At 41.8% G+C, this 21152-nt stretch overlaps 1 protein-coding gene and 1 long non-coding RNA gene across 5 annotated transcripts in view; one reads left to right on the top strand and one right to left on the bottom strand.

Moving 5' to 3' along the window:
- The window catches only part of LOC136109861 (uncharacterized), a 13838-nt gene extending 7377 nt beyond the window's left edge, over positions 1-6461 (top strand). The window contains exons 2-3 of one of the 2 annotated variants that reach the window (XR_010652554.2): positions 3408-3582; positions 5029-6461. This is a non-coding gene — a long non-coding RNA (uncharacterized lncRNA). The remainder of the gene's footprint in view (positions 1-3407; positions 3583-5028) is intronic. The other variant, XR_011741874.1, reaches the window with a different exon arrangement.
- Positions 1-21152, bottom strand: part of CRCP (CGRP receptor component) — a 24504-nt gene extending 3352 nt beyond the window's left edge. Inside the window, exons 1-5 of one of the 3 annotated variants that reach the window (XM_065852815.2) lie at positions 21016-21152; positions 18437-18473; positions 18026-18124; positions 16815-16909; positions 7074-7131 (exon numbers count right to left, since the gene is read on the bottom strand). In XM_065852815.2, coding sequence (XP_065708887.1) covers positions 7074-7131; positions 16815-16909; positions 18026-18124; positions 18437-18473; positions 21016-21023 — 297 coding nt within the window. In that variant the 5' untranslated portion in view covers positions 21024-21152. The other 2 variants (XM_065852816.2, XM_065852818.2) reach the window with 2 other exon arrangements.

The raw sequence follows: 21152 nt of genomic DNA, 5'->3' as shown, positions 1-21152 counted from the left end.
AGGACATCGACAGACGAGCCCTGGTGACTGTTCCAGCAGCTCAAGAAATCACGCTTTACCAGAAAGATGATGACAGAAAATAGCCTCTCGTGTTTCAGATGCCTCGTTAAACTGTTGAGAAAAGCGTCTTTAAAGAAAGGTGCTGGACACTGTGCTGAGGAGTGGGTATTGCAGCTCTGAATTCCCTTCTGTTGACAGATCTGTGGTCTCTGCCAGAGGGAAGAGGCAATCCCTTAAACCACAGCAGCAAATTCATCAAGGGCTCACCTCTTGGTGCCTCTGGGACGCTGCACCCTCACGGGATGAGCAGCTTATTATTCAAAAGTTGATGCTTCAGCGTTATTTTGCTGTGATACTATTCAGGAGTTCAAAGGATCAAAAGCATAAACTGTAAAAATCAATGCTTTACACTCTTCAGAGAAACAGCTCGAGCAGCAGCTTATGAAAACATCAGCAATTAGGAAGCAGCAAAGCAGCACGCCGACAGGAAGAATCCAAAATGAAGCACAGAGGGCATGTAAATTAAGTCATAAATGAAACTCTCCTAAAGGAAAACGTATCAAGGGAAACACGAAATATAACAAGGGCAAGTGCAGAGTCTTGCATCTGGGTAGGAACAACCCCAGGTTCCAGTATAAGTTGGGGAATGACCTGTTAGAGAGCAGCGTAGGGGAAAGGGACCTGGGGGTCCTGGTGGACAGCAGGGTGACCATGAGCCAGCACTGGGCCCTTGTGGCCAGGAAGGTCAATGGTACCTGGGGTGGATTAGAAGGGGGTGGTCAGTAGGTCAGAGAGGTTCTCCTGCCCCTCTACTCTGCCCTGGTGAGACCACACCTGGAATATTGTGTCCAGTTCTGGGCTCCTCAGTTCCAGAAGGACAGGGAACTGCTGGAGAGAGTCCAGCGCAGGGCAACAAAGATGCTGAAGGGAGTGGAGCATCTCCCGTGTGAGGAAAGGCTGAGGGAGCTGGGGCTCTGGAGCTGGAGAAGAGGAGACTGAGGGGTGACCTCATTAATGGTTACAGATATCTAAAGGGTGAGTGTCAGGAGGGTGCAGCCAGGCTCTTCTCGGTGACAACCAATGATAGGACAAGGGGTAATGGGTTCAAACTGGAACACAAAAGGTTCCACTTAAATTTGACAAGAAACTTCTTCTCAGTGAGGGTGTCAGAGCCTGGCCCAGGCTGCCCAGGGAGGTTGTGGAGTCTCCTTCTCTGCAGACATTCAAACCCGCCTGGACACCTTCCTGTGGAACCTCAGCTGGGTGTTCCTGCTCCATGGGGGGACTGCACTGGATGAACTTTCGAGGTCCCTTCCAACCCCTGGCATTCTGTGATTCTGTGAAACAAGGTCACTCAGAGGCTCATTCTAGATCCAACAGATGTTCGCAGAGTCTTCTGGTTTTGAGCTATACGACAAAACACCTTTGATACTGGCAGCACTAGGAAATTACGTTATGATGCTCAGAAGAGAAATTATGTGTAAGAAAAAGCCTAAGAGGCAAAAAGAAACAACTGTATTCAAGTACCTACTTTTCCAGCAAGAATTTTACAAATATATGAAGAAACACCTATGAAAATTCTTGCTAAGCTCTGACTTGCAACTGGCTGAAACTGCTCAAGCAAGAGATTCAAACCATACGCAGTCAGGAATGCAAAGTTTATACTAAGGAAAATAAAAATGCAAACGTTTTTAATCAGCGTATGACACAAGATGTTTATGTTGGCAGTGCCACACACGCCCAATGGAAACACATTATCCTCACAGATGACGCCATGTGCCAAGCGCAGATATCATCGACCAAACCCCCGCCGAACTGTGTATTTTCAATATTCAGGGGTTTGTGCAAGTAACGAAATTGGCCAATGTTCCAGTAACACAATTTGTAGATAAAAAGCACCCTGATGTGCAGCGAGACAAGGATGTCTCCTTCTCAGGGCCGAGAGCAAGGATTTCATTGAAATGAGCAGTAAGTCATGTCAGCTGTGCTGCTGCTGGTAATAAATAATTCCCTAGTCATTACTGCTTTTCAGCATTCAACTCTATACCACAGCGAAATAATGACAGTGCTTTTGCAGCATATTCTGTCACTCATACATATATACAGTATGTGTTTTCTATGAAATGCAACTACACGGTCAAAGTCAATTCAGTCAGGTCAGGCCTCAATAATAACTTTGATTTCCCCCCAATCAGTAAGAGGTAGTTTTAAAATATTCACATTACATTTAATTTCCCCCCAGCTAATGCTCTAAACAATATCACCTATAAAGAAAGAATCAAGGAAGGAAGCAGCCGGTTGTTATTTGGTAACTTAATTGGTATAAAATCCTTACAGCTGAATAAAAACTGAATAAAATACCTTTCAAGGCTCAGTACCTAGAGTTCCTTCTTATTGATAAAAACAGCCACACCTTTAGAACTGTGAAATATATAGGAAATAATCAGAAGGCAGCCGGAGCCACCGTGCTGCTCAGCTCTGAAAGCAATGCCACCTTTATTCGAAGTCTAATAACCAATTCTCCACCTTCTCAAGCGCTTTGTAGCTACAATCGTTAAGCCACAGCTTACGTATTGACTTGATTTCAAGCGCTCAAGAGGTCTAACTAACTTAACTGGACTTAAAGCTTAAAATGAAGCAAACGTACTAAATGGAGAGTATGTCAAGCAAAGGATGCCAGTTCTGTTCTGCCTCTCCAGACACATCAATGCGTGGGCTTTCTAACAGCAAAATGAACTGTGCATCCGACATCCATCACTGACTCTGCCTACAAGAGAACAGACAAATCGCTCATCAACTGCAGAATTAAACATGGGCAGGTGCCTTCCCAGTATTGGAACCGCTACCAGGAACGGGGCTTATTAAACAAAAGCGTGTGTGGAATATTTTACTGCCACGCAGCCTTTCCCAGCCGCACATTTCAGAGCAGCTTTTATAGATGGAGCGCTATGTACGAATTTCTCAGAGGAATAAAACAACCATAATTACCAAATCGGAACGTAATAATAGAATAACATTAAGCGGTAAGTCACTTAGAAACCCGCCGAGAAATTCTCATGGCAGAAAGTTATTTTCAGAAGCTTTTAAAGGTTTTATTTATCGAGAAGGTACAACAGAAACTAACAGCCTGATTATCAAGAGAACTTCAAAGATTAAAGCGATTATTCATAAAATAGATCTGTAAATCAGTACGTTCATAGTGCCATGTACGCATGCAAACACAATATATGAACACACATGTGTATACATGCATACTTGTCTCAATCTTTATATTGGTGAAACAAGGACAAACATTTTAGGAACCTGCTCTCACTAACTATAACCACCTCTTTTCTTTGCTGCTTACCCAAGTAAAAGCAAAGTATAAGAGATTCATCATCCTCACTGTGCTGCTTTTATGCTTTCAGACTAATGCTTATTTCATTTCGCCTCCTGAGACAACACGATACGCTGCCAATGTTGAAGAATAAAGAAAACCACACTGAGCAACTCTAAAAAGTTCTGAAAAAGCTAAGAAACCATCTCAAGGATAAGTAATATATGATGGGTAACAAACCCCAGCGTCACAGAACAGAACAATCTGTGGGTTAAAAGCTATTGTTTATTTGAATAATAAGCAAATAATTCTATTTAAAAAATGATCAGTAAAATATAGCAAAAAAAAAAGGGGGGGTTCTGATGGCTTCCAAAGCTATCTAGCACATAATTTAACTGCAGTGTAGGAGGTAACATATTTTATGAGAAAATAACTGCTATTTCCTCCTTTGAGCGGTAATTTGAAATTGTTTGGCATTAACATGCTAATAGAAAAAAGCACATAAAAAAGAAATAAAGTTAAAGAGTGAATGATTGGATTAATGTCCCTCAGAGCTAATTAACCAAGTATGCAAAGAGGGAAGCAAAATAGATTGTTGAGAAATTAAAATGTTTAAATCCTCTAATATCATCCATTTTCTAGCAGGATACTTCACATGATCATTTTCTATTCAACAATAAAAGACAAACTACCAGGCTGGTTAGGCAGGGCGTAGATCACAATGTACAAAGCTTGCAGAGATGGAAATCTAGGTTTAAAAAGCACAGAATTAAAATCTCAGAGAGGAGAATGTGGAGCGATTTGTTCATTAGAAAAGATGATGCTCTATCTCCAAACGCATCACAGTTCAGCGTTAAGTCGAGCTGGACCAGTCGGGTTTAGAACAACATCAGTGTCTTGTTTTCCCCCTTTGTGAGAGCAGCCTCACAATCACCGGCCCTGGTTGTGAGATGGTTGTGATGATCCTGCAGTGTTATGGCTATAGGAGGATTTAAGCAATGTAATGAAAAAGTGAGCTGAAATGTCAGTGATTGCTTTAGCATTGTCCACAAAGATTGGGATCTTTCGAGGTCCCTTCCAATCCCTAACATTCTGTGATCCTGTGAATCACTGAGCCAGCAACGACAGATGTTAAAGATTAAACCAGGAGGTCAAGATCACTGCAATGTGTACAGTGTTTTACCCTGTGGGATATGAATTGGAATTTCATGCTCCTTTTCTTGCTATTGTTGTTTCAAAATAAATCCTGTCACACAATCCACAAAAGACAAATGTGAACAATACAGCAATTTATGCAAAAAGACTTACAAAAGAACTTGAGATCAAAAACATCACAACATAAATTGACTTTTTAGCTTAAATGCGATTTTATCAGAATTGATTTATTGTTTGCATATAACTAAGGACAGGGAATTTTGCAGAAGGAAAATAAAAAACCCCAAAAGCTGGACAGGCAAAAAAGCAAGAAGCAGCAGTAAATACCCTCTCGCATCAGCTATTAAAAGCCTATCAGGTAAATCTGACTCGATCCCACGGACATGCAGCATTGAATAAAAGTTTGAGATGTCAGAACTATTTGAGCAACTGAGAGAGATGGAGAATCTGGCTCGTTTGGCATTTTGTTTAAAGCTGCTTTTTTAAGAAATGAATGCCTACATTGGATGAAGCAGTGAGAAGTTTTCATCACCATTTCTTTGCTATTTCCACTGCAGGAGTGACTCAGAGCTGTGAAGTTGCGGGGCCAAGTTCAAAGAGAAGAGAATGACGGCAATTCCAGACCTAGCGTTCATTCTCTGCAGTTGTCTCGTCCACCGACTGCAGCGCACTGACCTGTCTGCACGAAACCCCCGTACGGGTCATTTTCTCCTCCCGACATCAAGGAAGAAAATGCTGGCACCTCCACGGCTCTGCAGTGTTTTATACCCAAAGATGCGCAGAGATGACAGAGGTTTTGTGTGCTCAAAGACGTCGTGCTGCTATAATCTCTTTCCCCTGTCCTCACCAGAAACCAAAATGATTCAAGACAGCAATCGAACAGCAAAATCATTTCCTTGGCACAGCTCCAGATCTCTGTATTCCACTAACAACAATTTCCCATGGTTTCCTAGCAGTTATTGAGCTCAAAAGACTTTGATGTGCTTTGATGGAAGAGTAAATGTGCGGCAATTTTGAGGAAGCTTAATTTAACACAGTGCTAACAATCCACTCAACCTAGTTTACTGTCATACTAGCTTTGGAAAAACTTGCCCTGGGAATTACAGGGGTATTGCAATGTAACAGAAGTAACCGCATCCCCAATACTTCCACGATGATACAAATTCAGGCTATTCCCCAAGTGTATGAATATTACATTGTTCACAAGTTGCTTTTGCTCATTAGAGAAGGGTTACATGTCAGTAATGGGCTGACACAGAACTCAAATCACTTCCCTGCATTCTGTAAGTTTTAGCAATGAGTTTTATCGAACTTTGACAACGCAAACCTTGGAACAGCCAAATTGCCATGCTCACTACAGAAACCTGACTTCCAATATAAAGGCCAAAATTTCTTATACTTGCCTTTAATGTCACTATAAATGTGACACAGGGCACAAAACTATTTTCAGTATTTTATGGATAGGTAAGATAACAAGGAACTAGGGAAGATAATGAGGGGAGAAGGGATAAGACAGCCAAAACCAGAGTCACCTGAAAGCAGCAAAAGATGACTGCATTTTAAAGAAGAAAAGGGGAAAAAAGACCATATAAGGCCTACATGGGAATGTAATAAATCTGTGTCTAAGCACCTGAAGCTAACAAAGGTATGAGACAGGCTCTACCTCATCGTTTATGAATAACTTGCTAAGCAAAACCCATTGAAGCCTTAATGCTCTTGCCTGGGTTGATGACTGACCCTGGTCTTTTCAATCACAAAACACAGGATCAGTTCCTCAGCTAGAAGCATTCTTTATCAGATGCCTACAGCATTTCAATGTCTGCTCCTTGGCTATGAAATCAAAAATAGTCCTACTGGTACCTCTCTAATCCTTCCCGTTTTGCAGCAAAATACGATACTGTTACTACATAGTTTGGTTTCAGGGTAAAATTGTAAACAGATGTTCTTAATGTAAGAGATCTTTATTAAAACAATATCCTTATTATAATAATCTCTTTATTACCACAGGATTTTGTGTTTCTAAGGAGATACACTTCAGAGTATAAAACCATCTACTTCTATTTAGTGACAATCCCTCTTTACACCAGACTTATGCTCAACAGATTGACAATGGCTACTTTCCATCAGAAAGTCCATTTATAACCATTTCTCACTCTGTGCCACAGCTCCAAATTCCCCATCAGGTCAATACTCATTGCTTTTTAGCACGTTTGGATTTACTATAACACAAAACCCTGTCATCAAAACAACCGTGTCATCACCGCTGTCAAAAAGCAAAGTGCTTGATCACAGAGCAGCAGCAAAAAGTCTCAGGTTAAATAGATTTAGTTGCAATACTGTAACTAAACCCTTCGTGACTGCAAGGGGCATTTTCAGTGTGTGACGCTGCAGCAAACAGAGGTGGAGAATATGGCTTAGAAAAAGACGGGCAAGTCTCTAAGGAGGCCTCAGGAAACAGAGTGGATTTGAAACCATGAATGTAAAGACGTACATAAAGGGAAACATTCAATCGCTGACCATGAGAAAGCAATTATTCAATTGATCTTCAAGGTCAAAGCTGTTTTCATTTAAGCTTTGGACAGTCAGGAGGATTCTTACTTACCAGCTGTATTTCAACTGCCGTCACAGGCCGGTGGTTCAGCAACTGGAGCTTTTCTGCCCTGTTTAAAAGCAAAATGTAAACCAATCTGTGTTACTATATAATTTGAGGATCCCCTCAAATGACTGGTAAGATGCAAATACATTCCTGATAACTTAGGCATGAAACGCCACTGCCAGGAATAATTCTGAGTGGGTTTGCACTGAGATTTTATCGCCAAGATAATCTGGGTATTTTAAATACAATACTTTCTTGTGTGTTTAGACATACCGCTGTTGCCACCTCTAGTCTAAGGTAGCAATGCAGAAGGCCTTAGATCATTACTGTACACGCATTAATTAGCATGCACTGTTGCTTTGTTTAGTGATGTACAGAAACACTAAACGACTTGTCAAAGATCACAGATGGCTTTGCTATGAACACACGGCCACAAGAACAACTATCACAGCTAACAAGTTACCATGCATCGGCCAAATGGCAATAACTTGTTTATTCTTTTAGCCCACTGCAAATACAAAGTTAAAAAAAATCAGCTTGAAACCACTTTGTCACATGTGCTCTCTGCAACCCATGGGGTCCAGGCCAATGTCTTTTTTCATACATTATTACAATGGGCTCAGGATGTACTTTTATGCATCTTTGGACAAAGAGAAATCTTCAGCTCTGTTCCCATGTGAATCCACCTTTCTGTTGTGTTTCTACACCTTCTGGGCACCATGCAGCAAACCAGGCGGGACTGAGCTGGGCTAGACACATAGAAAACCTCTTTCTCCTGGTTTGTTTTTGACTTGATTCACTGCACAGTCCCACTAAGACTCACACAACCACAAACAGCAAGGCAGCAAAGATATAGAAAATGCCAAAACAACCCTCACCACCCTCAATCAGTGCCCGAGTTGTGAAAGTACGGTGACTTATTGCAGTTCAAAAGACAAGTGATAATTCACTAATTCACAATAATCCCAACACTTCTGATTACCTGTCCACACTCTAAGGCAGACAGAAAGCAACTATAAATTCAGATTTACAGTGCTGGGCCTTTAGCACAACAGCACTTCAATCCATATGGGCTTCTTTTGGTTTGACTTTAGATACGAACCGGGTTGCATCTGGATTTTTAATAGTCCAATTCCGTTCTCCTCTGCTACACAGGGGAGAAGTCAGGAAGACTTGTCTGGTTTTGGTACTTAAACACAAGATGCTTTAATATTTAGAGACAGTTTAGCGCCACTGAAGCCAGTGGCAAAATTCCTGATACATTCAGAACCATCACCAAGCTCACCCAGTCTCACTGCTTCTCTGGATGCATTTTCACCAAACAGACATCAGCTCTACTTTCTCATCAAGAAATCATGAGATCTCACAAATGTCCATTAAAACACTTTGATCATTAAAAAAAGGGCCATGAGGGGAAAATAATTTCATTGACATTTAAAAATCTCTTTTTTTGTTGTTTTGGAATACGCGATCAAAGCAGCACATTCATTAAATTAAAACCACAGCATTTAGGCAATAGATCTGCAGTCAAAAATTATTAATTTTACTTCATACTTAAATACAAATAATTCTAAAAACAAAGCAAAAAAACAGCTGTAACATGCTACTAATGCATATTTCATTAATTTCAGAAGCTCAAAACATTAACAATGACCACATAATAGCAGCATGGCTAACGATCTGAGCTGATCTTTGTGTTTTACAACAGAAAAGCACAGTAATACAACACTCCCAAAGATAAAACAGATGCTTAAAAGGGCATATGGAACAGTAACAAATGCACTGTTATAGTAAAAACATACAATGGCAGTGTGATAATAATAGATACCATGAGTAAATGACCTGAACACGCATATTTTTTGGGAAAATCTTGAATGATTATTACTTGACACACAGCCTCTACTAACAGTCATTTATGTTTATGCAGCACAAATTTACGCATTGAAGTGAGAACTGACAGTCAACATGCACAAGCACCCAGTCTGTGATGCAGTGGCGAGCTACGGTTTTGAAGAATTAAAGCTTAGAGCTTTTTTTATTATTTAAACGGCTTCTTTAAAGCATATTTAAACTGCTCCTGAAGAGTTTCCCCCTGGTTTACTGGAGCTGCGGGTGGCTTTGAGGAGCAGACGGCCGCTGGAATTCGCAGCCCCAGCTCCCCCACGCAGGCGTTTACAACCGACGGGGCGACGTCTACGTGTCTGGAGATATTTCAGAGACCCCGTCTCAATTCCAACAGCCTCCAACACCGCCTGCCCTTGAAACCCAACACCTGGGACAGCTTATAGCGCTGTCAGACACCACAGTGTTTTATCACTCGTGTATATTCACCGGGCAAAGTTCAGAGCGAGGTGGTTATACCCCTCAGTTCCAGAAGGACAGGGAACTGCTGGAGAGAGTCCAGCGCAGGGCAACAAAGATGCTGAAGGGAGTGGAGCATCTCCCGTGTGAGGAAAGGCTGAGGGAGCTGGGGCTCTGGAGCTGGAGAAGAGGAGACTGAGGGGTGACCTCATTAACGTCTACAGATATCTAAAGGGTGAGTGTCAGGAGGATGGAGCCAGGCTCTTCTCGGTGACAACCAATGATAGGACAAGGGGTAATGGGTTCAAATTAGAACACAAAAGGTTCCACTTACATTTGACAAGAAACTTCTCAGTGAGGGTGGCAGAGCCTGGCCCAGGCTGCCCAGGGAGGTTGTGGAGTCTCCTTCTCTGCAGACATTCAAACCCGCCTGGACACCTTCCTGTGGAACCTCAGCTGGGTGTTCCTGCTCCATGGGGGGATTGCACTGGATGAGCTTTCCAGGTCCCTTCCAATCCCTGACATTCTGTGATTCTTTAGGAGAAGCCCGTGACAAGCGATGTGTTGCTATGGCATGGACGTGCTCGCCCGTGTACGTGTCAAGAGACTGAATTTCATCCTTCAGGAGGCAGGAGCTGACACCCAAAGAGAACAAGGCCCTTCATTTACCCGCTGGATACGCTGAATGAGCAGCACCAGCATCAGATTTTCCTGGCTGATGTCTGCTGAAGGAAAAAATCCCGTAATAGCACAGATTGGATGACCTAAGAGACCCTCTTCAGCTAAAACACCCATGATTGCGAGAGATTTAGCATGGAAACAGGGTGATGGTGACTCTGTGGCTCAGACAAGAGCTCTGCTGATACCAGCCATTGGGCTTTGTTAATCTGGAGGGTTTTGGGATGTGTATTCACAGCCCTGCAGAGCAGAAAGCAGCTGTGAAGAGGTGACACGCAGACGGGTGGGTTGAGATCCTGCCCCCGGCGACAAGACCAAAATGCTCAAAGAGACACGTTTTCAATTGTTCCACCTCGTCTCCGAGCCATTCTGCCATCGCTTTTGTAAAACGCTAGAAAATAATGCTAATCACGATTTTCAACTTCAAAATGAAAGCTTGCCATTTTAAAATGCATTTGTGAAACATTAACAATTCACAACGGAAAGCTCCCAGAAATCCTCATATATAATAACCAAAAAGCATGCACAATTCAACATATTAAATGTACACTTACTTTACAAATGCACCTATTCTTTCACTCTCTAAATTCCAAAATTGGAGAAGTGGATACGGAATTTTATAAAGGAGAGGGAAAAAAAAAAAAAAGAAGAAAATTCCATTTTAACCACAGAATTGTTCAAAATGTCTGTTTAAAAAAATGAGCTCAAACATTTTGGGTCCCACCCTACCCTTTTAATCCTCTTTTCTGCTTCTACAGAACCACATCAAACATGAGGGGGGACGATTAAGGCGCATCCAGGCTGCAGAAATACAGGAGGATGCTAAGGAGAAGGTCCTTTGTGTCAATTATAGCATTAATCAGTATTTAAAGGCAATTCCCAGTGCAGTGACTGTTTTCCCTCCTGCACAATAACTGCTTATATTTCCCCCCTATCCCATTAACAACCCCTTGGCAGTGTGGGGTTTGATCCTGAATATCGTGATTTAACAGATGACACAAAGGGATGGGAATTAGCTTGGTTAACCAGATTTATTAGAGTGCTTCGGTTTGGGAGAATCAAAACCAAAAGCCAAACGTGTTTCCACTGGTGGGAAGCAGTGAATACATCTCCTTTGTTTCCCCATGCTAATCACTTACATCTATTTGGCAGCCTGATGTTTACAAGACTATTGAGAGCGTGGCTGGATTTAACACGGAACTGCAAGCATCACTGTTGGCTGGTTTGTTATCAAAAAGATAAGGTATTCTTTACTGCTTCCATTTAGACTGCCATAAGTAATGAAAGGACAGAAATAAACACTTAATATTGATGAGAGACAAGTACTGAAATCCTTTAGACCAGAATTAAAACGGAGAGCGGGTCACTTAAGGAATCAATGAAAGACAAAAACCCTTCCTTGTAGAATTGTAGCGAACCACATCACTGCCATAGAAGTAGTCCTGACAGAGCTGGGTAAAGGGTATTAAACATCTTCAGCGTACAAAAATCTGGCCAATTCGCCTGAACGAATGTATGAAAGATTTAGTGCTTTTCCCTCAAAAGCTGGGAAACTGTGGCACCTGGAGCACGGGATGGAGACGCAGACGCTGGTGCTCTGCTCCACATGTCAGCGTTATTCGCCTTATTGTCCCTGGCCAAGCACATCTGTGCCTCAGTTTCCAGCAATCTAAATTTGCAGCTCTCACAGAGGAGCTGTGATGATACCTACTTGTAAAGCACTTCCCCTCCTCCAAAGACCTATCACACCTGTGCTACAGAATGCACATTCTATTTATCCAGACCTATTTCGAAACAGGTAGAGCTCTATCACGTTTATTATAGAGAGCTTACTGGCAGAGCTGGGAGCAATAGAACTAAATTAAAACCAACTATATATCATGGCTAAATCAGTTAGTGAAACTGTTCACGTTTCCTGAAGACAAGAAATACGGGCCATGATAAAAAAGGTCACTCCTCAGAGACTTTTTGCTCATAAGCCATTAACATTGCTGTAAATCATTAGGGAATAGGAAATTTTGCAGCCAGAACAAAAGATCTCAGAAGCATCACTTCAGCAAAGATGGTATCATTCAGAGTATTCGCGGTTTTTAAAATGTGTACAGAAGAATGAGAGATAATTAGCAAGTAAGTCATTAAAATGTGTTATCTGAAAAAATTTCCTGCCTGTTTTTGATCTGCAAAACTCTCAACTGGAAAAATGACTGGGAACATCAAAAAGGAATTGGCAGCAGGGTGTAAAAAACCAAAAGCTACATAAAAGACATTTCATCTGAAGGTGCTTGTGTAGTGTTACAGGGCTTTAGAAATGATAAATACTAATTAACACTGAAAAATGATCATCTTTAAACATGGTTAACATTGTATAATTACGATTTAAGCAATGCATTTCTTTTATTTATGTAGAGACTGAATCCAAAGACATGAAGAAACAACCAACTAACTGCCATCTGAAAACCGGCTGGCCAGTTATTTGCTGATCAACCCAAACGCCATTCTGATATTGCGAGATGACAAAGGGATAATTGACTGTAATTGAAAGCATTTGGACAAATCTGTTGACACGAGTGTGTGTACACTGGATACTAAGATTTCTTGCTAGCATGTACACAAATTAGAACCCAAATACCCGCAGTTCCATCAGAAATAAGCTCTAAGGAAGGCAAACTCTGCAACCTGAGCGTGCATCAGTATCGGTGCTGACTGCAGTATTTTGCATGGGCACAGACATGATGAGCCTGAGTTTAGTTCATGCTCCATTACATCTAAAAAATAAAAGGAACTTTTCCAACTGAGATGAATCCATCTTTACCCCTCCTACAGCGTGCGTGTTTACACTTAGGCTCATTAAATAGAAAGGAAAACTTGTCCCATGCAACCAAACAGAAGGTAAAGAATATTTTCAGCTTAATTGCCCCCGGAAAGTAAGTCTTTGTATTTTCTCTGGACTGTCTGGATTTTAGTAACACTGTTGAGAACATTAAAGCTGCTCATTCAAGAGAAGAATAGATATAAAAGATGAGTGACAGCTGAAAGCCATTTTCTCACATAAAAGCAAGATTCCACTAATCGGAGTTAATCGTCCAGGCCACATCCAGCAGTAGCTAAGACCCAGAGCCAAGATCAGCATTTCCAGCTGAGGGCAAAGCCCTGGGGAGCGGCTTTGGGATATACAAAGCTAGGGCTGTGGCAGACAAAAACGTGTGGTTATGGGGCAAAAAATGGGGTCTGAGGTCCACGTTTGAGGGGAGAGTGTATATTGCAGGATGTGAGGATATACGATTGCATTAGTGTAGCCCTTAACAATCAAAAAAATAAGTTCTAGAAGACAAAACAACCACCAGCGTCTTACGTTTAAGATCACACTGTATCTGGGTAGACAGAACAGACAAGACATTGCTACAGTGCATGATAAATTCACAGATTATAAAAAAATAATAAAACCAGTTAGTGTTGCACAAATTAAGACAAAATGTATCCTGTTCTGTCAGCAGCAAGCCAAATATTTGCAGCGTTTATATTTTAACCAAAACCGTATTATGTATCTTGATATTGCCCACTGGCTACTGAACTAGACTGTATGTAAATATATACACGTGCATGTGTTGTTTCTCTAGTAAGAGATCTATAGGTACAGGTAAAAACAGAACAGTATCAGTGCCAAGATACAGCACACAGGGTTAAAAAAAAGAGCCTAAACCATGTGTGATTGTGCAGAGGCAAATTCACCCTCAGGAATGTATGTTTTGTAGTTGCTAGAAATAACATTAACAGCAGTATACGCACCAGTGTGTTATACCACTGGCTGGAAACATTTAAGAGTCAAACCCTACGGTTCTGAATGGGGCACGGCAGCTCACATGAAACGCCGTCTGAACGCTGATCGCAGGATTTGGCCGCTGGCTGAGCAGCCTCTGAGCCACGGTTGGTGCGACCGCAGCAGCAGCCGCGCGTGGTCGGTGCGAACATACCGGGGGTTATGGCTGTGCTGTAGCGTCGGTGCGTTTGTGCAGGATGGAATCTGAGGGCTGCAAATCATATCTGAACGCAAAGAAAAGAGGAAATAATCGAGCAACGCTGCTCCAGACCAAAAGGTTAATTTCAAATCAACACAGAGGGAAACACAATAGTGTTTGCGAAGACTATTAAATGATGCTGTTGTTAAACTAGCACCAGCCTGACTTTGATGTTGAATGTTCACTTTGGATGTTCTGGAGGAGACAAAAATCACAAAGTAAATCACTCAGCCTCTAATATTGCTGAGGTTTATATTTGTTGTGCTACTTGGCAACAACGAAGGAAAATACTTTTGAAAAGTACTACTAATTTTCAGCTCAACACTTCCCTGAATGTGTTGATTTAAAGACAGAAAGGGGCAATGTTTATATCCAATTTTAAAAATTATAATAATACGCAGTGATTGGAAATTTGATTATTCCAAAATCAGATCTAAGATACGCTATCAGGAACAGGAAGGAGTACAAGCAGAGCCAATTTTCATCTCACTGCAATTACAGCACGCAAGCTTAATAAATATTCTTTTCCTGCCACGCTGTTCACACTGGCTTACAAAATATGAAGCTGTTCCAGGGACTAAAACTGGAAAATTAGCTGCTAGTGGCATACTGTACTTCCAAGTACAACACAGCTTACTGTACTGCAGCGTTAGCCAAAGCTTGAGGCCTCAACAAGGTAATAATAAAATTCACTACTCTGCCAGTTCACAGTTTTTCACTAAAAAAAAACCCCTCAGTTCTCCAGTTTCAATTTTATCAAAACAACTGAAAAAGAAAAACAAACTGTGCTTTCACAGAATCCCAGAATGTCAGGGGTTGGAAGGGACCTGGAAAGCTCATCCAGTGCAATCCCCCATGGAGCAGGAACACCCAGCTGAGGTTCCACAGGAAGGTGTCCAGGCGGGTTTGAATGTCTGCAGAGAAGGAGACTCCACAACCTCCCTGGGCAGCCTGGGCCAGGCTCTGACACCCTCACCAGGAAGAAGTTTCTTCTCAAATTTAAGTGGAACCTTTCGTGGATGGCTATCAGCAGAAAACGTACACTGGTCTGTTAACGTGGTATTTTGAGTGGCAAATGCGAGCCATAACAAAGAAAAGATTTTCCAGGAACCGCACCATTTGCCAGCACAACACTATCGCTTCTGTAACTGGAGCCAGAAGGCTTTTGGACACTGTATGCAGACTGATGAGCAACACATTCTGCATGGTCAGTACTGCGGGTTCGTAGCAGGAGAAATGAGAATTCACTTGATCAAAAGTTCCACTCTTTGAATGTGCCTCAGTTCTGGGTGCTTCTCTGGTTGGTGTCTGTTCTTCACTACCTTGAAATTCTCACATACGGCAGCACAACCTGGTGTTCGTGTGCTGCAATAACAGCCTGAGCAGGGAAACTCCTCACCACCCACCGCCATCAGGTTTTTAGATGTAGCTGAAAATCCTTCTTACATTCAAAGCCCTGAAGTCCTTGTGTCAGATGTCACTGAGCCTAATTAAGAGCACGAACACACTACTTAATTGTTTCCTCATTGATTAGAGGCAGAGTCATGACACGGAATTTAAACGGCGGAGGTTTGAAGATGAGCGGGTGTTTCTGACCAATCGTGTCTTTTAACCAGAACCTCTGCTCCTCTTGCAACGAGAAAATAGAAAATGTTGCTGTGTCCTCACTGAGGACAGACACCAACTAACGTGCATCTCAAACCACATCATCCACCCTCAGAAAGCTGCTACCAGCAGAGACAGCGTTATCACCAGCCGGAGATGAGGGGAGAGAGCACATCTCTGAATGCCTTACCCAGAAAGGAAGCAGCAAAGACACACTCTGGACTTCATTACTCTTCGTGGGAGGAAAGGTCATTACAGAGAGATCATGTAAGAAAGGTCCTGGAGAGCAAACATCGCAGGTTCTTTACTCTCAAAGGGGATGAAAGCTCTTGACCAACTGAGTGGAACAAAATCTCTAGTGAAGCCTTTTAAATAAATAGCCCCTTCATCCCACAGAACGGAAATTATTAAAGCCTTTAGTTTTTAATTTATTTAACAGCGGAGCAGTGTTGAAATTCTCTTGGTTACAAACCAAAGTGTATTTCAAAATTTCCTTGGAGGCATTATTATTTTAAGTGGTTTAACATAAAGTGCATTATATAGCAGTTGCACACCATATGCTTCCTGGGTTTTGGTGAGAAGAGGCTGCCAGATGGGCTCCGATACTTCTCACTTCAAGTGTCTGAATGGAAAAGATTAGAAGAGAAAGTGCTGGGACCACACTAAGCAATTCCATTTCTTATTCTGTAAAGTACGTGGCAAATGCGGTACAGGCCAGTTCTTTACCAGGTGCCAAAGATACTAATTAAAAGTGAAGTTGTAGAGACACAATAAACCAAGGTTAGGTTGGGTTTTTTTGCAGTTGTCTTACTCTGTTCAAAACCCAATTCCAACTTACAGCTTCTTCCTCAGAAAACATTTCTGAACCTGCACTTGGACCATGTGAGATCACGCTAAAAACTAAAATACTGACAAGAATCTGCTTAAGAAATATATTGGAAAACACAGGTCCACTTAAGGAAATTCTCGTCCATACAGGCGTTAATGAGCAAGGGAGATGATGTCTGGATGAGTATTTAAATAATGCCAGAAAATACTTGGAATACATTAATAAAAACCAGACAGATTGTCATGATGTTACATGGGGATGAGTTTTTCAACATTTCCATGAGCTTCTATTTTTATTCAAAGGCACATCTCTACTTACTTGGTTAGTTTATGGTCTTTCATTGCGATGAGGAAATCTCTCACGGTCTCAGGACTCTGGTACCTACAGGGTGTTTTTGAAATGTACTTCAGTGTCTGCAAGGGATAGGAAGGCAGTACACATTATTTCACAGTTACTATTTGCTTTACCAGTCGTGTATGAAACAAGTCACTTTGGAAAAGTCTCCTTTTAAAAATTACTCAGATTGTTCTCAAATTTAAGTGGAACCTCTTGTGTTCCAGTTTGAACCCATTACCCCTTGTCCTATCATTGGTTGTCACCGAGAAGAGCCTGGCTCCATCCTCCTGACACTCACCCTTTAGATATCTGTAAACATTAATGAGGTCACCCCTCAGTCTCCTCTTCTCCAGCTCCAGAGCCCCAGCTCCCTCAGCCTTTCCTCACACGGGAGATGCTCCACTCCCTTCAGCATCTTTGTTGCCCTGCGCTGGACTCTCTCCAGCAGTTCCCTGTCCTTCTGGAACTGAGGGGCCACAACTGGACACAATATTCCAGGTGTGGTCTCACCAGGGCAGAGTAGCGGGGCAGGAGAACCTCTCTGGACCTACTGACCACCCCCTTCTAATCCACCCCAGGATGCCATTGGCCTTTCTGGCCACAGGGGCCCAGTGCTGGCTCATGGTCATCCTGCTGTCCCCAGGACCCCCAGGTCCCTTTCCCCTACGCTGCTCTCTAATAGGTCATTCTCCAACTTATACTGGAACCTGCGGTTGTTCCTGCCCAGAATTCAAGACTCTACACTTGCCCTTGTTATATTTCATTGAATTTTTCCCCACCCAATTCTCCAGTCTGTCCAAATGTCACGATTAGGTGGTATCATCTGATGACAGATCATCTGATAGGTATCTGATGATAGCAAGTTCTGCCCTGGGTCTGAAAAGGACAGAATATTTGGAATCAAAAAACCCAACAACAACAAAAACCACACAACTAAACAGTTAAAATACAGGGTGGGTTATTCTTTTTGTGGTAGATTTCAGTAAGAGCAGCTGCACATCTGCGCCCTGACAGCACAGTCAGCCTACAACCTGAATAAACTGTCCGCAGAAAAGTGGTAAAAACCCATAAATGTTACTGTGGGTCTTTTTTAGTAAGTGACATTTGATACAAAGCTATTAATATATAGCCCTGAGGATGTGAATTGCTCCAGCTTGGGCTAATTTGCACTGGAATTTCACAGCGCTACTCACTTCATACATGATTGTGTTCAGATTCTGCTGACCAGAGCTCTGCTTGTTTTTCCCACTCTCTTTGCGCTGCTGCTTAAGGTCCGTAAGTAACTGGAACACCTGGGAGAAAAATATACCATTCAAGAGTATTTTACTTAAAAATATCACAGCAGGAAAACATAGGATTTTGCATTGCTCATTTATCAATAAAACAACAAAAATCATCGTGGCTTCTTTGGTGAATGCACCAGCAATTGAAATCAAAATGTTTTGGCACCAGAATGATGACCAAGTATGTAAATTGTGGGGTATGAAAATCACATACAGGTCTTGCTGATTGCCACTGGCAATTTCCAGCTTCCAAAGAAGTACACGAGTGACTGATTACAACTGTAAACCGCTGGTTTAAAACCAGGACACAGACAAACTTACCTCAAAGTTACTCAGCAATGCGGCGTTTGCATCTTTTCTGAAAGGAAAAATGAAAACAACTATTCATGTTCCAAATGAAACTGTTGACAGTTTTCTGTGCTGAGTCACGTAGACGCTAAAATAACAGAAACTATTTTCATAGAATTAAAAAAATATACAGTACATTTTGCACAATTTGCCCCACATATCATAATACACCTGGACAACATAATCCTTTTACTGAGCCACCCTATTTCATTCACTCACCCAAATTTACAAACTAAACCCAAATTTCCTTGCTTCTTCCTTACAAAAAAGGGCCTCCAGTTTTACTTGAATGAAGACTGACAGGAAAGTAATTCAGATTACACACGCTATTTATTAGTCAAGAGCATGGAAAAAGAAAATACAATGACTATTTTAGCACCACGTACATATGTGTGTGTATAGATACGGCCAGGGCACTATAGCAGACATACTGTACCCAGGGGAAAAACCCAACTTTATTACATTTCCTTCTTATTTATTCTTTGAATCTTTATGTGCCCACTCCTTTATTAGCAGGGAAAGGTTGCGAGTTTTCTATTTTCCACCAGCCAAACACTTCCCCACTAACTCTGTTCCAATTAAGCACAAATCCTTATCCACCACTGGTAGGCTGAATGCACTCCAGTGCAGACTTAGATTAATCGCACCTCAATTACTACCAGATATTGTAATTTTATATTTTTAAATTAAAAAAAAAAGGAGAAAACCTGACGCAGAACATCCTATATTCCCCGAACAACACGTTCTGCTGAGCAGTCAGTAGCTACAACAACAGAAAGTTTCCATACAAAAGGAAAAAAAGGCTTTTCTCAGGTCTGTGCAGCAGCTTATAAATAAAAAGGGGGGGAGAAAAAGGTACAATGTATTGTTAAGCACCATCAATTGTTTGAATAGAACTGTCACGTTCATCACTTTCAAACGAGTTACATGTGTCCACAAACTTCCACAGGTTCTATCATTGTTTTTAAATGAAAAGGACCTTCTAAAATACGCTGAGATGAACTTCAACTTCCATTCCGCTGACTCCAGTGAAACTTCAGCAAGTGAGCTCACACACGCATTAGTTTTCATTCATGTTTTACAAACCATATAGCTTTTGGTGTTAAGTAAATGTGATTCTTCAGAATGTTTGCATTCAGGCTATTGCTACAGAAATCCCTATGGATCAAAGACATTCTTTGTTAGAATTAATAATGCTCCAGAATAGTTATATAGGGAATTATTCCGTTAAATAAGTGAAAGGGTCATATAGAGTAAATACACTACTGTGCAAATGGGTCTGTGAAATGTGAAGTTAAATTATTTAAGATGATTGCTTCCTTTTTAATTTGATAACACTTTATCATTTGGAAAAATACTTATTTTTTTTTTCTAATAATGGATAGCAAACAAATCAATCTCAGCTCCTCAAAAGATTTTTGTTGTGCTGAAATACCATAAACTGAAACTTTTGCAGAACTTACAGTAGAAGTACAATTTTCTTCAGTCTTAAGCCTCATGAATCCAAAGTATTATTGGAAAAGTCTTCTGCATTTTATATATATATAAAAAAAATCTATGTACCTCCAAAAATATCACTGACGCTTCATGGTTTTAAATCTACGGCTTAAAATATGCTGTATGTTTAAACCAGGCTGCTGTTCACATTAAGGCTAATGTAATACAAACCCATAATGCCGTGGATGTTTCTTATTTATTACCTGCTTTGGGATTTTACATATAGAAAATCTAATTATAATAATATATAAGATTTAATGACAATAAAGCGTCCATGGATAACATGAACTACAGATCAGGAAAGAGAGTGGGAGGGCAAGGGAGATGGGGACGGGGAGTGGGATCCAAGCTGAGCCCGGACACCTTCTGTTCAACAAACTGGTGCTTCAGTGAAATTTTTAAAGCAAACGCAAAAAAAGCTCAATTTCCCATCAGGATGCCTGAACACACTGCTGGTTATAGGGGTGTTAAAGGCCAAATATACCCCCCATACACTGCAGGCAGGCCTATACGGATATACCCAAATACACTGCACAGGGGCTCATATAGATATACCCAAATACACTGCAGGGAGGCCGTACAGATATACCCAAATACATTCAGGGAGGCCACATAGATATATCCAAATACACTGCATGAAGGCACACATAGATATACCCAAACATATTGCAGGGAGGCCCATACAGATATACCCAAATACACTGCACGGAGACCATACAGATACACCTATATATACTGCAGGCAGACACATCTAGATACACCCAAACACATTGCACGGAGGCCCATGCAGAAATACCCAAACACACTGCGGGGAGGCCCATATGGATATACTCAAACACACTGCATGGAGACCATATAGATATACACTGCATTGAGGCCTATATAGATATACCTCTCCCACACACAGTGTAGGCAGGCAGACCCATACAGATGTATCCCCCCCACCACATGCAGGCCATGAATATTCGCCCACCCCAGCCCCGGAGTCCCCGCTGCCGCCACACCGGGCCCGCAGCTCGGGGCGGGCGGCTGCGGCCCGTCCCGCCGCTCCTTACACCTCCATGCTGTCCGCCCGGGCAGAGCCCTGCGCTTCCCCGCCGCGGAGCTTCCTCTTAGGCGCAGACAGCTCCCCAACACGCCGCAGCTCTAGGAGTTTTGGAGGCCGGGACGGAAGCGGAAAAGGAAGGAGAAA

Source organism: Patagioenas fasciata, chromosome 19 (genome assembly GCF_037038585.1).
Source record: "Patagioenas fasciata isolate bPatFas1 chromosome 19, bPatFas1.hap1, whole genome shotgun sequence".
Classification (NCBI taxonomy): Eukaryota; Metazoa; Chordata; class Aves; order Columbiformes; family Columbidae; genus Patagioenas; species Patagioenas fasciata.
The sequence above is the reverse complement of the archived record's forward strand: the minus strand, read 5'-3'. Positions and strand labels throughout refer to the sequence as shown.